Source organism: Nematolebias whitei, chromosome 6, assembly GCF_014905685.2.
Source record: "Nematolebias whitei isolate Nwh7 chromosome 6, NemWhi1, whole genome shotgun sequence".
Lineage (NCBI taxonomy): Eukaryota > Metazoa > Chordata > Actinopteri > Cyprinodontiformes > Rivulidae > Nematolebias > Nematolebias whitei.
Window position 1 is genome coordinate 16974814 of NC_056503.1, and position 18397 is coordinate 16993210.

Sequence of the window (18397 nt, forward strand, 5' to 3'; positions counted from 1 at the left end):
AATAGGAGAAACTGGAGACCCCATAGCACACCCATGTTTCTGCCTATAATATTGCTCCCCATATGTGAAGTAGGTTGACTGCAGGCACAGTTTCAAGAGTTGACACAGTTGTTCTGTGGAAAGTGTGGTCCTGCTGCTCAGAGTGGTGTCTGATGTTAATTTCAAACTGACCACCTCTACTGCATCATCAACAGGAATGCACGTAAAGAGTGATGTGACATCAAAAGAGACCATTGTTTCATCAGTCTCCATGATGACATCCCTCACCTTGTCCACAAAGTCCATGGTGTTCTGTATGTGGTGTTCTGAGCTGCCAACTAAAGGGATGAGTACAGACGCCAGATATTTGGAAACATTGTAAGTGACAGAGTTAATCATGCTAACGATTGGTCTTAAAGGTACACCTTGTTTGTGGATTTTAGGTAAACCATACAGACTAGGTGTGGCCTCCCCTGGGTACAGTCTGTGGTACAGAATACGGTCAATAGCCTTGTCCTGCTCCAAAATTTTTCAGGCAATCTATCAATTTCTTCTTGTAACCACTTCCTGGATCTCTTTTGAGAGGTTCATAAGTGTTTAAGTCACTAAGGTGTGTCATAACTTTCTCATGATAGTCTTTCTGGTTCAAAATCACTGTGCACCTTCCTTTGTCTGCTGGGAGAATGATGATGTTTTTGTCCTTGCTAAGAGAGGTGAGTGAGAAAATGAGAAAATAGAGGAAAATGTTCATATAAATAAAAAATTATGTGTGGATGATGAGTGTTAAATGATATTTGTAAAAGAGATGAAAGCATGTTAAATAATACCTGAGCTCTAAGTATTGGTTGAAATATTTAAAGAAAAAGAAAAGAGGAGACATGAGCAGCAGAATGGACAAATAAAGCAAAAATAGTCATTAAAGACAAAAAAGAAAGGACAATAAAACTCAAAAGATGATTAAAGACACATAAAAAGAGACAAGGAATCATAAGGAGACAAACTGAAATCTATTCCAGCGTATTTGATCTACGTACACCAAGTTTAGAAAATCTGAAAAAACCTTAATCCTTTTCTATGGTGGAAAAATGTAAATACAGTTAAATGATGTAATGTCCTGAGTTATCTGATCTTTTTGGTTCATAAATAGTTGAAAAAAACATGCTGCAGAAGTTAAGAGTATCCCAACTGTGAAACATGGTGGTGGTAGTGTCATGGTTTGGGCCTGTTTAGCTGCATCTGGGCCAGGACAGCTTCCCATCATTGATGGAACAATGAACTCTGAATTCAAATTCAATTCAAAATCGGAGATCACACCAGATACTGAAAGCAAAGGTTCACATAGTTTTTCCACTCACAAATGTGTAATATTGGATCATTTTCCTCAATAAATAAATGACAAAGTATAATATTTGTGTCTCATTTGTTTAACTGTGTTCTCTTTATCTACTTTGAGGACGTGCGTGAAAATCTGATGATGTTTTAGCTCATATTTATGAAGAAATATAGAAAATTATAAAGGCTTCACAAACATTCAAGCACCACTGTATCAGGAAAAACGGATCAAAACAACTTCAGTTTTTCATACAACAGTACCTTGATCTCCATGGTTGGGATGACAACCTCCCTGAGGTCTTTGATTTGCATGATGGGTTGATCAGCAGGGATGGGAATGGCCTCTAAAATGTAAGAAGGAAACGAGAAAGATCACTTAGCGAAACAGGTTCATTTTTTTCAGTTTTTACCCAAATGACTCATATTTAGCTTCCAACCTCTTTAACAAAAAACGTGCACGTCAACACAAGTCCTAAACAAACAAAAAAAAAGCTAAATTAAAGTGTAATTCTTTAGAATAAATGTATTTCTTTAAGGCACAAAGCGAAACTTGAAGTTTGTATTTCTGGACATCGTCGTGCTCAGATACTCACTCTTCTCAGTCTTGTGCTTGCTGGCGTCCATGTAAGCCAGAGAGATGTAGGCGTCGCACAAGCGCTCGACGCTTCGGACCATGACGCCTCGTTTTTTACCGACTACACTGATGATCTTGCGTGCCACATTAGAGCGCTCCTGCAGGCGTAAAATGGAGATGAGTAGTTAAAGAGACGAGCAGAGATTTTATTTGAAAAAGTGTCTAAATTTGTTGGATTTGCTTTACTATTGTAAAAACTACCAAAACTGAATTTAGAAACATGAAAATATTTTTTCCTCCTCCTCCAGCCCAATGACTAGAGAGGCACCAGTAGTCCGTGCCCTTGAACAGAATGGCGGGTAAAGAAAACAAAATGTATTATTTTTTTCCAAATAGCACCAAGACATCAAGTTTTTCTCTCTATCAATAAAAAAAAAAATTACAAATAATAACCTCCAGATTAATAAACTAAGTATTTAAACACATTTGGTGCTTGATTGGCACCTGATTGTCAGCACTTGAGAACAAAAAATGGCAATGCCATATCTCCACAGTCTGGCACCAAACTCTATCCTCTAAGACAGGGCTATTCAACTGGTGGCCCAGGGGCCGAATCAGGTCCACAGATGTGCTCAGTGCGGCCCATCAGTGGGTTCATTTTTAAATAAAACTAGATTTTAAATGGCAAAACAAACTTACTTGAGAATAAGTGCTGGATGTCCAGCCCCTGAGCTCTTGGCTTTCAGTAACTGTGGCCCCGAGTAATTTAGTTGAACAGCCCTGATCTAAGATGACAAAACTCACACCAGAACAGGGTCTACCAGAGACAAATTACAGAATTTGGGAGTGGAGAGGATGGAATGGCCTGCCTGCAGTCCTGACCTCGATCCCATTGAATACATGTCACCTCCTTGGGTGTGCTGCTGTTTCTAGCATGACAAACAACCACAGTGAGACTAATGACACATGCTAGTTGAAGAATGGGATGTTATCCCACAGCAAATGTGCAATCAAGCTGGTCAGCAGCATCAGAAGGAGGTGCCAGACTGTTGTGGCTGTGTATGGATCTTCCACATGCCCTGTTTGTTAAGTGAATAAACTGTTAAATTAGCAGTAAGACTTTTTAGTCACACTTTGTTCACCCAATTAAACAATGAACACCAAACAAGAGTCAATTGTAGAATAAGCTGTTGGGCATTGGCAGAAAAGTTGTTGCAAGCTTTTCATGGGTGCAACCCTCATATTCAACTCTGCTGCTCAAACAGCAAATATATTTTCCTAACAAATGTGGCACCATTATTAAGGAAATAGCTAAACTGTCCAATACCATAGGATTTAATTTAATTAAATTCAGTTATTTATATAGCTCTAAGTCACAACAGAAGTCGTCTCAGGGCACTGAACAGAAACATTCATATATAAAAATAATAATTTAACATTATTTATCTGAGGAGCAGACTGCTTTGAATTGAACTCCATCGCAGACTCATCTTGAGCAAACATGAAGGCGACAGTGGAAAGGAAAAACTCCCTCATGTGGAAGAAACCTTTAACAGAACCAGACTCAGGACAAGCGACCATCTGCTTCAAAGCATTATTGCAACAAAAAATAATCAACTAAACACAAAGTTCCTTACTTTTTACAATACAACTTTGTTTATAAAGCATTTTAAAATCAACACCGTTAGCCAAAGTGCTGTACACTAACACATACAAGCATAAAACCTATACGATCAACTGAAACCGTAAAAGTAATGAATTGTTAAAATCACAAAACAGCAAACAGTAAAAACAAACAAACAAATAAATTAAAAACGGTAAAACCAACATTTTAAGCTGCGTTAAAAGCCAAAGAGAAAAAAAGTGTCTTCAGAGAAGATTTAAAAACAGGAAGTGAGTCATATTGTCCGAGTGTAAATGTAGCTTGTTCCTCAGTTTAAGGGCAGCAACTTTTTGTGCAAAGTATTTGTACATTTGTTTGTAACTCATATTGTTAAATCAAAAAGTCTCACCAGATCAAACTGTGATGCCTGCCGTGGAGAATTCTTAGGCATTCGTGTCCTGCAAAAATTCTCGTCTTTGTTGGCGTTTACCAGGGCGAAGATGATGAATAGTGTGTGGTGAGGATGATCCAAAGACGCTCTGCAAATCAGCTACGAGAGAAGATGACCAAAGCAACACAAAACAAGTGTACTGAAGATAAACACACACAAAAATTAAATATCATGAAATAAAAGCTATTTGTGTTTTTGTCATCCATCAAACTATGAACTGTTAATGAATACAAAAAACAGTTACATCATTTAGGACATCATGGAAGCCAGTGTCCTCAGAGACGCTGGTGGTCGTCTTGGTTCCCATTCGAGCGGCCAGCTGATACATGAGTGGCAGAAACTTGTAGGAAGGAATTTGCTTCACTCTCTTCTGTGAAACAAAATGAACACAACTGACCTTCTGCTTTACCAGGTGGCCACTCTCACCAGCTCAAAACAAGCTGACTTTGTGCAAAACACACTGACCTTCATTGTGTCATTAACCACTTTGATGCCTGCGTTTTCCAGCCAGAGTGAAGCCAGCCGAAACACCCAGGTGTTGTGCTCCTCGCCTTGCTCCAAACACTGGATGTAGTTCTCCACTGCCTTACAGAGGAAGCGCTGTCTGTCCTTCTGCAGGTTCTGCAAGGCCTTTTCATCCAGCTCCAGCTCTTTTTGCACCTTAACAGTGTATCTGTGAAGGCAAATAGTCTCTTATTAGTAAGTAGTAGCTTTAGTTCACATACAAAGCTGCAAAACTAAAGGATGACAACAAACCTGTTGGTCACTTTTTGCTCCTTAATTAGGTCCACCTCCTCTTTGGCCTTCTCCAACAACGCCTGCTTGTTCTCAAACTCAGAAGAATTCATGTACTTGTCAATGCTCTGGTACTGAGCATCAGAGAAGCGAGCCAAGGACAGGAAGGCCTCGGTTCGCTGGCTCTGAAGCCTGAAGTCCTGGGACCTCAGTTCCCCCTCGATCACCTCCACTGCCTAAGAGAAAAACATGGAGGTGAGTTAGGGCTGAGTACCGAACCGAGGTTCTTAAATGGCACCCACCGAACTGCACAGGTCGGTGTATGTATTGAAATGTCACTCTTTTTTCGGTGACAAGTTTCGGTATTGGCTGTAACGTGTCACGTGGTTTCAGCACGCAGGCAGGTAAAACACCAGACATATGACGAAACAGACTACGTGTTTACACCCAGAGCTGTATAGAGCTGCCGCACCTAATCTATGTATAATGTATGTCTATGGTGCTGGTGACGCCCACAGACGGGGTTCACGTGTGCAGCGCGTGTTGTGGAACGGCTTCGACAACACACGAGCAGAAAGTTGCTCCATGTTTTTCTGCAAGAAGCCAAGAAGCAGCCTCCCCTCCTCCTCTCACCATGAGTCAGTCTGTGTGTTAAACGGACTGAATCAACATTCCACGGCCGGACTCGTCTTCATCAAAGAACTCCCGAGGACGGCTCTGTGTCTGTGTTTCAGCTGGTAAGCTTACTGCAGCTTAACACGTACATCGTGGTGAATTAAACTAGAATCCATGTATCGCTAACTTTAAGATATTAGTGTGTAAATTGATTTTATCTACGTAGCTAGCTAAACTCAGAAGCTAACTAAAGACTGACAGTAACAGATAAATCTTAGCTTGTAAAAATGTGTTCATCCATCCAGTCAGCTGCTTAAACAGTTCACTAATGTTCACTGTTTATGTTAATGTTCGCCTCACAGGAGCCTCTGACCCTGATGTGAGGACAGAGACAAAAGAAAAGTGAGGTGGGGGCCACAGGACAGTCACAAACTTTGTTGTTAAAGTTTGCTGCCTTTTTCTACAGTGGGGATGTGCAAACTGGATTTATGATAAACAGGATTTCTGCTTTTTGGAGCTGGTGGTCACCTAGATTAATGACAAATTAGGAGGAATGTGTTGTGCTTGGCAACACTCAGACTATGCTGTGTGAACTATCTGTGGACCCGTATCAGAGCTGAGCCGGCTGATAGACGTGCTATCTTTTATCAGGACTATGGAACTTTCTGGCAATGTTCACAGACGGTGGGAAGGAACAGATCTCGGGGAAGTTGTAAGCTCGACTCGGCATATGTAATCACAGTTTTGGCTGTTTGGAGTCGCCATGAGATGAGATGTACTGGTAAGACTGTAAAGGCAGACGAAAATTAACAGAGCTCAGCCTGACCCAAAACAAATGTTGATATCTGAATCTGGCCTTGGATGTTATAGAAACAAGATGCTCTGCTCCTTCCTCCCCTCCCCAAGGACATGGACCTGTGTCAGAGCTCAACCGAGCTGGCTGATAAGCAGTGAACCACCTCTTATCAAGACTATGGTTGGGGGGGCTCTGGCTCCTCAAACTCATGCCTTTGTTGGCCTCCCTCATTGCCCCTCCTCTGGTGCAGCTATTTAGGAGATGCGAGGGCACCAATGGCTGCGTCGCTCACCTGGGAACCTGTACTGGGACCCCAACCCCACACCCACTCCACAAGCATATGTCTATCTGTTTATGTTGCTTTTTTTATGTGCTGTTTTTCTTTTTTTTTTTTTTTGCAGCCTCACGCTGTGTCCTGCAGGGACACAGTGCGAGATTTGAAATACACTCTGTGCACAAACAAAGCTAATTATCCCCCCCCAGACAACAATGGGATTTGGGTTAAATAAGTGAGAACACCCAGTCCTCTTTGGCTCTTTAGCTCAGTCATACTTCACAGTAAAAACATCAGTCAAAGTTTAAATAGGTCAAAGAAAGTTGGATTTTTCATGACTCAGATGGGAATTTGATATTTTTCACTTTTTTTTTTACAATCGCAGTTTAAGTTTTATGATTATTTTGAGGAGTTAACTTTGACTGTGATGATGTTGCGCACTTAAACTTTTGAGCTGTCAAAACTTTCTAAAGGTCTCGCAAAGTACTTCCATGTCCACATTTTTTATATTTCTTATACAGTTCATATATTAAACGTAGACCTTTTGTTTCCTTAGACTATTACAAAAGTACGTTCTGAATTGTTGTTGGGTTTACAAAAGAAAGTCAGTGTTGGAATTTCACGAAGTAGCTGTGCTGGCGTCAGTATTTTTCTTTATAAACTTTCTTGGTATTGAATCCATTTTATACCAGAAATTATGGACAAACCATTTTAAGTGATCTGAGCAGATTTCTTTTCCAACACTACCAACACTACTTAATTAACCTTATTTGTGAAATGTTCTCAGCACAATGTCAGCTTGCATTTACCCTTTCCAGGTACTTTTCCAGTATAACTCCAGGACTTTCCAGGCAGGTCTCAGCGAGCCAGTTACCACACAGCCTGAGGCACTCAGAGTAAAGTGGTACCAGAGTTGGATTAAAATCCACCTGAAAAACACAGGAGGAAAAAAAAGTTTATTTTATAAATTTCCTGAGAAACGTTTTAATACACCAAATAAGATCCAATCTGTAGGGCAGGGCTATTCAACTGGTGGCCTGGGGGGCCAAATCAGGCCCACGGGTGTGCTCAGTTTGGACACCAATGGGTTCGTTTTTAAATAAAACTGGATTTTAAATTGTAAAACAAACTTACATGAGAATAACTGCTGGACATCCAGTAACTGTGCCCCCCTGAGTAATTTAGTTGAATAGCCCTGCTGTAGGGTTTTTCATTCATTGAAGTTTGTGTGTTTGACCTTTTCTTCAAGATTGTGTATCATCTGTCTCAGCAGCCCCAGAGCCAGACCCTGCTCTCCCTTTGCCCAGAACACCTGGACCTCGTCCAGCTGCCATACCGGCACTGGGCAGGTCCCTCCACCACCATGCTGCTTCATCTGATAAACTGCACGCTCTGCAAGCTGGACCACAGGTATGGAACATCGTTATTTTGTAAGAAATGTTGCAAATACAACACAAAAGTGAACCTGACCTAAACATTGGCAACACTAATTTGCTACCTGTGTGTTTCCAGCCTTGCGAGCCAAACGGCAGAGCTCCGTAAGATGGTCTGTGAGCACAAAGCTCACATCCTGGTCACTCTCAGGATTTTCTAACTTGGATAACAGGGTGTGCTGGGTCACAGAACGCAAAGCTAGAATAGGCTCCACCACAGCAAAATCACTGTCCACAAGCAGCTGAGAGTGCTGGTGCCACTGGCTGCAAACTTCACTCAGAGCCACATCTGAGAAAGGCCTGATATGAGAAAACATCAGTTGTTACCTTCAATAAAATCTCTTTGATGTACTGCCGTTTCACTGACATAGAAACATACCTGGAGAAGAGCTGTTTAACACTCTCCAGCTCACTGATGCTCTGCAGGTTCCTGAGGGCCGGATACAGAGAAGACACAGCCTCGAGACTGCCTTTGCAGAGCTCCTCCACTTCAGCGCCTCTAAAGAAATGCACATCACAGTGTTAACATTATATTTGAAGCTGGACATTACAATTTGCATGTCCCAACAGACCTGGCTTGTTTCAGAGTTTGGTCAAATATAAAAAACTCTTTGTCCCTCAGCGCCTGAACGGCACAAAATATCGATTCGTGGAAGCCGGGGATGGATTTACCACTCCTAACACGGCAGAATATGTGTGGAGAAAAAAACACAATATTACTAAATTAAGATCAAACAGCATGATGTTCAGTGTGGTTTCACATCCAGTCCCTCACCTCTCTGACAGCTCACAGTCCCACTGGGTGTTCCTCCAGGCTGCCTGGAAGCGGAGCTCTCTCAGCTCAGCTCCCCACTCCACCCCCTCAGCCTCCAAACCCCGCAGGTAGGTGGTGAGGATGCTGTTCAGACCAAAGTTTTGCAGACCCTGATGGCACGTTGGTCAGGAAAGGATGTTCAGATAAAGCAGACATCAGTGTTACTGAAAAGATACTATGCCATTACAGTAGTCCCTTGCTACTTTGCAGTTTGACTTTTGCAGACTCGCTCTTTCGCAGTTTTTCAAAATAAGATTGTACAGGACACGATTGTCAACTTTAATATTACTCAAGTGATTGGAACAGTACGGGATACTGTACAGTAAAAAGTTAATGAAAAAATAAAAACTTGAACAGGCGCCGCCATTTTGTAGTTTTCTCTCAAAAAGCCTACACTGTAGCACTGCTCAAAACAACTACATTTCCCAGAAGCCAACAGTGCCCCACCCAGAAGCCCCGTTGCCTTCTGCAGAAATGGAGGGTAAGTTCTGATCTGATCCGAAAAAGTTTAGTCCTTTTTCATAGTGACTTCGGCACCCATAAGATGCAGAGAGCTGCATGGAGTCGGACCAGAACCGGACCTCCAGACTCATCTGTGAATCTGAGTGCCACCCGCCAGCCCACGAGGCCATCCGAACGAGGAAGCGCTGCCAGGATGTCTGGCGTTCTCTCCAGAACCCACCGTGATTACCCTGAGCCAGCGAGCCGACCAGAACCTACCAGAACCAGCAGGGTAGGTCTGCCAAAAACGGAACCGAGTCGAACCAGAACCTGTTCTGCAGAGCTGGTGAGTAAAATTTAGTACGTAGCTACACATACGCATGTTGTTAAAATTATGTAGGTTTAAGAATTTAGAACATTGTAAGGGCGTGGGAAGGGTTTATAAAGCCTTAAAATGTATTTACTAAAATAAACACAGTATAATGTTGCTACTTTACAAATTTTCACTTATTGCGGGGGGGGGGGGGGGTCAGTAAGGTAACCCCTGTGATTAATGAGGTTCTAACATTCTTATCCTGACAAGAGACAAACAATGTTTGACTAAATGAAAGAAACAAACACGGTCTCACCCGCAGTATTTTCTGGTTGGACCTTTAATCATCTTACCTCCACAATTCCAACCAGTCGAGTGACCTCAGGCAGAGCAGTATTAAGGTCATACGAGGTCAAGGCTTTTCCCCATAAAGCCTCATGTTCATATGTTCGAATCCTGCAGAACAAAACAAACGTTCTGATGCTGTTCACAAACTGCAGGCAACATGTCATGTGCAGAGATTTGACCTTGTCAGAGGACTGGTCATGGTCTCTCCTCCACAGCCGTACAGACTGTCGGGCTCTCCAATGCTGCGGTACACCTCAATCAGCAGCTCCTATGAACACGACAAGAGGAGAACAAAGACGTGAAAACTGTTCCCTCAGTTAAACATAAGACAGAATGATGTCACTGCGTTTTATTGATATGAGTTAAGAGCAGTTCATTTTGGTGCACCACATTGATAAAGTTGCTGACTTTAAACCTGTGAGACATAAAAATAAAAGTGGATTTTTAAAAATACATATAATTACACAAAAGACTCGGGCCCTGATTCACTATAAATGCAGAGCAGGTGGTTTTTGCTCCAACTTTTGCACATCACTTGCATCCACTAACCTTTCCAGTGTTGTTGCTGGAAACGCTACCATTGAGCTCAGCAGGAACGAGAAGTTTGCACTATTTCTGCATCACACAAGTTTGTTTTCGCTGTAAAATTTTAACCTGACCTCCCACCACCAACACAGCAGATGCAAAGAGTGACAAGAGAATGAGAAAAACGTTTGTTTCAAATTGAGCTCCAGGTCCTGATAACGCACAGAGGCACGCCTTAAAATGTTTGAGTGTAAAACAGAAACAGGATTTTATGGACTTCTTTGACGATTTTTCATTAATGCAACAACAGACAACAATCCCTGGAGCAGACAACAGATTACATATACATCTGGCATGCAGAGCACACCTGCAGACTGATGTTTGTGTCTTCCATACTCTTCTCTGTCAGACTGGAGATGGTGAAGTTCTGGCTGTGCTCCTCAAAGTTGAGCTTGCGAGTTGCTCTGGACTTGGTTCTAGACATTTGCATAATAAAATATTTTTTTTAAAGAAATGGAAGCAAAAAATATGTAGTAATCTTTGTACATATGGCATAGTGAAAAAATTATAAACTTCTTGCAACCTGCAACTTTCCTCCCTGTTGGCTTTGATCTTGTCCACATAGATCTCTGTGCACAGCAGAGCGGTGAAGTGTGCAGAGCAGGACTGAGCAGCTCGGGCCACCTCCAGGTAGTTCAGATCCAGCCAGAAGTTGGAGTCACACACTGTGCCACAAGAGTCCCTGCAAGAAAGACAGAAACCTTTCAAACATGCTAAACGCACAAATGTATTATCCATCCACCCATCACCCATCCACTCATCCATTATCTTTAACCGCGTCCTCCTTTTAGGGTCGTGAGGGTCACTGGTGCCCAGATCCAGCAGTCTCTGTGTGAGAGGCGGGGTACAGTACCCCGGGGTACTGACCTTTGACCCCCATGTGAACTCACTTTGTAAGAAGGTCCACCAGAAGATGTATTTTTATTGGAAGCTCTGTGGTTTTAATGTTGATTTGACTTTTATGAGAATGTTTTATGGAGTCTCTTTAACTTTCACCTTCATCTGTTGGTTTGGATTGTTAACATGTAAGAACAGGAACAAACTCTCGGGGATTGTCAGGATGTGCAGCAAAACTGCTGGTACAGCTCTACAGAACCTCACTGACCTACACAAGGTGACAAGGCCAGGCTGATTCTGGCAGATCCTGATCACCACACCATGGTGAGTTCAGGTTGCTTTCATCTGGATGGACGCAGGTACCTGCTGCCCAGATGCAGGACAAAGAGACTGAAAAACTCATTCATGCCTGCAGTGATCAGGCTTCTCAAAGAACAATGATGATTTCATGTACTGTTATTTTAATGTCTCCATGTCTTGTCTAATATGGACGTTTTATGTGCCTACTGACTGAAACAAATTGCCCCTTGGGGATAATAAATAATCTTGAAGTTGAACTACACCCTGGACAGGTATCCAGTCCATCACAGGGACACATAGAGACAAACGAGACAAACAACCTCTCACTCACACCTAGGGACAATTTAGAGTTACTAATCAGTCTAACATGAATGTTTTTGGTCTATGGAAGGAAACTGGAGTACCCGGAAAAAAAAAAACGTATGCATGGAGAGAACATGCAAACATGCAAACTCCACCTAGAATGGCCCACAAGCAGGAATTGATCCAATGACCTTCTCGCTGAGAGGCGGCAGTTCTCCCAGCTGCACCTTCGTGCCGCCCCACAAATGTATTAGTTTAGTAAGAAGAAAAGAAAAGCTAGATAACAGAGCAGACATTTGTGTTCATCTACAACTTGATCACTTCAAGCTTGAAGAACCTTCGAGACTAAGGTGAGCTGTTGAAAGTGATGGCGCTGTATACCTCATATGCAAAGGAATGGTATGTATTTCCAGCAATTAAAGAGGAACAATCTGTTTTATAAGAAGGAACTATTAATATTTGGGGGATCATGAACATGTGATAAAATCATTCATTTATTGCAGCTTAGAAGCAGTTTTTACAGCAATGTGGTCTTAGTAGCATATTGTAGTGGTGAGGAGCAAACAGAGACACAAGTTACTTTACTACTTTGGGGGTTATAAAAAACATGATAGCAAAATTAAAAGGCATTCAAGTGCTAAAAACTACTTTTTTTGTGTGCGTGTGTGTGGGCTGTCCAAGAAAAGAATAAAAAATCTGGGGGTAAAAGTAGATCTACTGATACAGCAGTAGAGTCAAATGGTGCTTCATAGGAAGGCCTATAGGTCATTAACTTGCTTTGAAAGATGGGATTCAGATCCAGGAGTGAGGTTTCACCTAACTGTGCTGTTATAGTTGTAAGTTAGAAAAATCAGTAGGAATTCTTCATTTTTGTGTTAAGAAACCAAACTGGGTATTATTAGCAATAAATGCTAATAACTTATTGTGCTGCATTTTTAACCACTATAACATCTTCACTAATAGATGCTTTACAGTAATATGTGCATGACTTATTTAAAGAGAAATTAAATAGTTTATCACTGCAACTATTTTCTCTTTTTAAGTACGAGGCAATCATGGGACTGTGGTTATGGGACCCCCATAACCGTGGGAGTGGTGGCACATAGGTTAGAGAAGCTGGGCCTGTGATTGGAAGATCACTGGTTCAACTCCCAGTACCAACAACATTGAAATGTGGGTGGGATTGTAAGGATGGTACCATTTGCTGTTTCTGTTTGTGTCTGTGTTTCCCTAGTGTTTCCTCGTCAGTTTAATTGTTGCCACCTTTGTCTCGTCACACCTGTTGTAATCACGTCTTGTCTCGTCCTTGTATATAAGCCTCCTGTTCTGTGTTGTTCCTTTGTCGGGTCGTATTCGTTTGGGTCTTCTGTGTTCTCCTGAGTCTCCTGAGTTTCCTGAGCTTCCTGAGTCCCGTTTTGAGTATCCCTCCTGAGTCTACTAGTTTAAGTAAGTGTGCTGCCACGTCAGCTTATTGTTTTGTTACTTTTTATTCATCATTAAAGTTTTTGGTTTTGTAATCTGCCGAGTTGAGTCCTGTCTGCGCTACTGGGTTCGTTCTTGTCCACCAAACCCTGACAGGGATAGGTGAAGCACCCACACCTGCCACCACCCTCATTTGCCCCACTCTGTGCCCTTGAGCAAGGCTCTTAACCCCCACCATCTGCTCCCCCAGGCGCCCTACATAGCAGCTCTCTGCTCCACACAGAGGGCTGTGGTAGCTCAGTGGTCTGTGGTTGTGTTGGAAGGGCATCCATCATGAAAAATAATTGCCATGTCTTTGTGCGAGTTAGTTTGCTGTGGTGACCCCTGAAGAAGGGAGCAGCCAAAAGAATAAGAAAAAAAAAACTACAAGAGGCAACCATGTTGAATTTAGAGGTCAGGACTGATGAGAAACCCCTGACTCACTAAGTTGTCATTTTTGGTTCAAGAGTGTTTTAGTCAAGAAATTTTGACAAAACACCTAACAAATGAGGCCAACAATTTCCTGCGGGATCAATAAAGTTCTATCTTAAATGGACTGTACTTATATAGCACTATTCTATCTTATCAAAATACTCAAAGCTCTTTACAACACAATCTGTGCCTCATTTACCCATTCATACAGCACTCTACTAGATCTGTACAAAGAATAATCAGTGCTTTATCACATTCATACACTGATGGGACACACATTGGAGGCAATGAGGGGTTCAGTGTCTTGCCCAGGGACACTTCAGCATGTGACTGCTGGTGGAATTGAACCACCGACTCTTGCATTGGAGGACAACTGCTCTAACCACTCAGCCACAGCTGCCCTCAAATCTTGAAGAATCAAGAGGAGGTGGAGAAGCTGCTGTCAGCACAGACATCATTAGACCTCGAGTTCGCACTTTAAGGCTTGGGACCATAAATTCCATTTTTATCCTGTTATGACAGCTGTTTTTAATCTTCTGCAACAATAATAGCCAAACATGATATTAGCCATCTTTTTTTAATCTAAGTTGATTACCTAAGATAGTTTCAAGAACTTGGACTTGGCGTTTCATAATCCCTGGTAGGGTGTCAATCCTAAATTTGGAAACTAATGAGCTAAGGCACAGATGAACACACAGAAAATGATTTACATCACAGACCTGTCAGCTTCCAGTGGTCTCCTGTGGTGTCTCAGATAGTCTATAACAGCAAGCATGGTACGCAGAGAAGTCTTGTCGTACAAGCCTAGGCTGACAGTGTTGGACTCTGTAAGAAATATTTCATGCTTGTCACAAAAACAGCAAATATAAGCAGGGGGCAGCTATCAGTGCAGAAGGACATTGACAGGGCGTTGTGTTGCTTCTCGTATGAACATACCAGAGTCGGAGTGGAGTGGTGTGGCAGAGCGACTGGCGGCCTGAGCATTTCTGGAACAGAAGTTGAAAAAGTCCCGGATGTGGGAGGAGAGCAGCTCCCTCCATGAACCACTGGGGTCTTCCAAAAGGATAGAGTGGATGATGAGCGGCAGTAGCCTCTGACAGCAGTCCACCATCACCTAGAGACAGGTGGAGGACATTAGGACATTTTGGGACTAAAGTTTACAAATGAAATCAAACTGAAGCAGTGTAAGTGTACTGTTAAAATTCCAAAAATAAGGTTAAAAACAAAACAGCTGGACTTTATTTAGTAGCTGACGATGTTTCGCTTCTCATCCGAAGAGCTTTCTCAATTCAAAGAACAGAGAGTGTGGGGTTCAAGTTATGAAGCTGAGGTGCTCTGGAAGCTAGATACATATGCAGATTGCCCTCTCACTCCTCAAAGTAGGGGTTCATTAGGGTCTTTGTTAGTCTGACTTAAAGATGGGCCACTCTGGTCATGTGAATGAAGTTCTTGATTGGAGTGAAAATGACTGGGTATCAGGCTTAAAGCTGCATTACAGTAGTCCCTCATTTATGGCAGGGGTTTCTGTTCTCAGGTCCCCAATGATAAGTGAAAAACCACGAAGTAGGAATACTAGTACAAGTAGTAAGTATTAGTTTATTTATAAATAAAAATAAATAAATAAATATATATATACATATATATATATATATATATATATGTGTGTGTATATATATATACACACACACACACACACATATATAGGTGGGATTTTTCTTTTATTCAACCTTTATTTATGCAGGTTAATCCCTTTGACTCGAGGACGCATTTACAAGAGAGACCTGATTTTAACAAAGAGTGATGACAACAGTAGACAACAAAGACAATCACAAAATAAAGCATACAAATTGAGAAGAACAAATGAAAGAAAATGGTATTAAAAAACAAAACAAAAAACAGCTACGTTGTAAGGTGGTGTAGAAAACTAAAAACCGGAACATGGCTACATTGGTTTTTGTCAGGAACTTACCAGATGTTTGAAGCCACTTATAGAGGTCAACGTCGAGAACTTCAGGTCTTTTAGCAAGATATTCCAGAAAAACGGAGAAGAGTAAGAGAAGGCCCTTTTGCCTAGTTCAATTCTCAGTGAGGGGACACTGCATGTAATAATGTCCTGACAGCGCACGCTGTAGCTCACGTAGTGACATGTAGGAGATGTATGAAGGCAACAGACCAAGAAGTGATTTAAAGATGAAAATGTATCAGTGAAAGAGTCTGCATGAAGTTAATGATGACCAGTTAACCAGTAAATGCAGGGTGCAATTGTGGGTTTTAATCCCTTCCCACACTCTTGCAATATTCAAAACAATGTTTCTAAACACCAAACGCTCTAAAAGAGCACAGCATGCCATGATCTCCGCTCTCTGCCACTTGCCAGTGCTCTTGGCCACGCCCACTTCTCCACTGCAGAGTGGAGATCAACATGTTGCAGGGACCTTCTCCATGTACCTGTTAGCTGCACACAGGTGCTAAATAATATAAAATAATTTATTTTAAATAAAAATCATGATGATCGTGCGGTTCATCCATCATTTAGCCAATTTTGTGTCATGTCCAGTCTTATTTTGAAAAACCGCGATAGAGCGAGTCCACGAAAAATGAGCCGTGAAGTAGTGAGGGATTAGTGTATGGGTTTTTGAAAGTTGAAATCTGAGACCTCCTCCTCTGTTTAAAGATGGTTTCTTTCTTTTTACATAGATGGCCTCCTTCACCACCCCTCCCCTTTCAAACCATCTGTCTTCTAAGTCCAAAATGTAAACATTATGATCATCAAGTCCCTTATCCTTGAGGTGTAGGTGAACTGCTGAGTCGCCCAGTTTTGTTTTTAACCTGTTTTTGGATTTACCATGTCCTGGATGACTGAGAATCTTCACCAGAACGTGCTGTTATGAACACCTGAGAGTCCTGAGGGGGATAGAGTCAACTCACCAGACACAGTGGTTGTGACAGCAGTAGCACCTCGCTCCTGACCCCCCCACTGTCCAGCAGGGCCGTGCACAGAGCCTTCAGCCAGGCTTGGTGCCCACCTGATTGGGGAATCCAAAACTCCTGGCTCTCCAGCTTCTTCTTGGCCTCCACACTCTCCTCAGCACTCACTGCAGCCACCTGGTTGATGATTACAGACACACAAACCTAATTCCACGACAAACTGAACAAAGCAAAGAAACATGATTGTTTGACATCAAAACAACCCTAACCCACCTTCTTCTTGGCTGTTCTGAAAATATTAAGATAAACCAGCAGGGGGTCTCTGTTTTCTTTGTGCTCCGCCCAGAAGTTAACTCCAGACTGAGTAGCCAGGATGTTCTTCACACACAGAGCTGCGGCCCGCCTCACCTCGATACTAACAGACAAACACGACAATCTAAAAACACGCACGTTTTTGCTACACAAACTTGCAACCACAGAGCTGTCTGTACCGCTGCTGTGTGAGCGCCTCGTTCATGCAGTGCAGGACGATGTAAACGCACTGCGACTCCGTACAGCTCAAAAGGGACGCAGCTTTTTCATAGAGGAGATCTCTGCCGTGAAGGAGGGCAATGGTGGACAAGTCAACTGGGCCCAGTTCTCCCAGACAGCTGCCTGCTGCCGCTACAGAAAAAAAAAAAGGTTTGGTTTATTGAAAATCACTGAAGAATTGGATCTTATTACTTCTATTCACAAAACCAGCTATGTGAGAAATGACTTCCACTCCATAATTCAGCAGCTTGTAAAACCACTTTTAGCATGGTGGTGGAGGAACTTTGGCCCACTCTTCTTCACAACAATGGCCCAGTTTAAGTTGGAGACCGTTCTAGACTTTGACTGGACCATTGCTTTTGATTAGATTCTTTTTCAGCTGTTCTGTTGTGGATTTGTTGCTGTGTTTAAAATCATTGTCCTGATGCAACACAACGTAAGTGGGGCTAAGCTTCAGTTGTCGGACAGATGGCCTCACCTTTGACCCTAGAATTGATTTAAACTCAGTGATTGCAAGGTGTCCAAATCCAGGGAAGATTAGCAGCTGTCTTAAATATTTTACACTTATGAACAATCTTTCTATCTGTAGAATAATGTATTCCAAAATGTTTGTAAATGACCTTTTGACCCGTTCCTTTGTAAATTCTATAGAAGGAATAAGGAAGTATAGTGTTTTACACACAGCTTTTCAATTTAAGATGAGGAAGAAAGCGCTGGGTTGTCATCATTGTATATTTCTATACAATGATGAAATTAGTTCTCTGTATTTTGTATTTTACCCATCACACCTGGGATACACCCAGGTGAAGCAGTGGGCAGCTATGTAAGCGCCTGGGGAGCAGTTAGGGTTTCTTGCCCAAGGACACTACAACTAGGCATGATACGATAACAAATTTTGCTGGGCAATTAATTGTCTCAGAAATTATTGCAATAAATGATAATATTGTTTGAAATTTGACAATAATTAATAATTGTTGTCAAATTTAAGAAGAAGTGTTAGTTAGTTTTTGTGCGCAGTACATTTTTGACCACTGGATAAGACCATTTGAATCAAAGGATGGATAGTGAGGGAGTGAACAGCGTGTCTCTAAAAAAATGGGAGGGAGGCCCCTTGACGTGACATGGGCTGTCTCTCTTCGGTTCTCAAAATGGCGGCCGTTCAGTGTGGTTTGAGCTCTTTAGCATAGCATTTTTCCACACAAAGCTTTTAATAAAAAAATCAGTAAACAAGTTCTCAGCTTCAAAGTCCATGCTCAATAATAAGGATTGTTGGATTTTATACCTGGATTATTGAGCATGGACTTTGTTGTTT

The 18397-nt window shown here is 42.0% G+C and overlaps 1 protein-coding gene across 1 annotated transcript in view; it reads right to left on the reverse strand.

Moving 5' to 3' along the window:
* Positions 1–18397, reverse strand: part of atm (ATM serine/threonine kinase) — a 71793-nt gene that overhangs the window by 21051 nt on the left and 32345 nt on the right. The window contains exons 31-52 of the mRNA XM_037678502.1: positions 17437–17506; positions 17046–17217; positions 16828–16969; positions 16555–16731; positions 14563–14740; positions 14346–14451; positions 10817–10975; positions 10601–10709; positions 9888–9976; positions 9714–9816; positions 8568–8716; positions 8365–8469; positions 8172–8291; positions 7858–8092; positions 7597–7758; positions 7169–7288; positions 4696–4910; positions 4405–4612; positions 4184–4309; positions 3898–4038; positions 1905–2043; positions 1573–1655 (exon numbers count right to left, since the gene is read on the reverse strand). Of these exons, the coding sequence (XP_037534430.1) occupies positions 1573–1655; positions 1905–2043; positions 3898–4038; positions 4184–4309; positions 4405–4612; positions 4696–4910; positions 7169–7288; positions 7597–7758; positions 7858–8092; positions 8172–8291; positions 8365–8469; positions 8568–8716; positions 9714–9816; positions 9888–9976; positions 10601–10709; positions 10817–10975; positions 14346–14451; positions 14563–14740; positions 16555–16731; positions 16828–16969; positions 17046–17217; positions 17437–17506 (3108 nt within the window). The remainder of the gene's footprint in view (positions 1–1572; positions 1656–1904; positions 2044–3897; positions 4039–4183; positions 4310–4404; positions 4613–4695; positions 4911–7168; positions 7289–7596; positions 7759–7857; positions 8093–8171; positions 8292–8364; positions 8470–8567; positions 8717–9713; positions 9817–9887; positions 9977–10600; positions 10710–10816; positions 10976–14345; positions 14452–14562; positions 14741–16554; positions 16732–16827; positions 16970–17045; positions 17218–17436; positions 17507–18397) is intronic.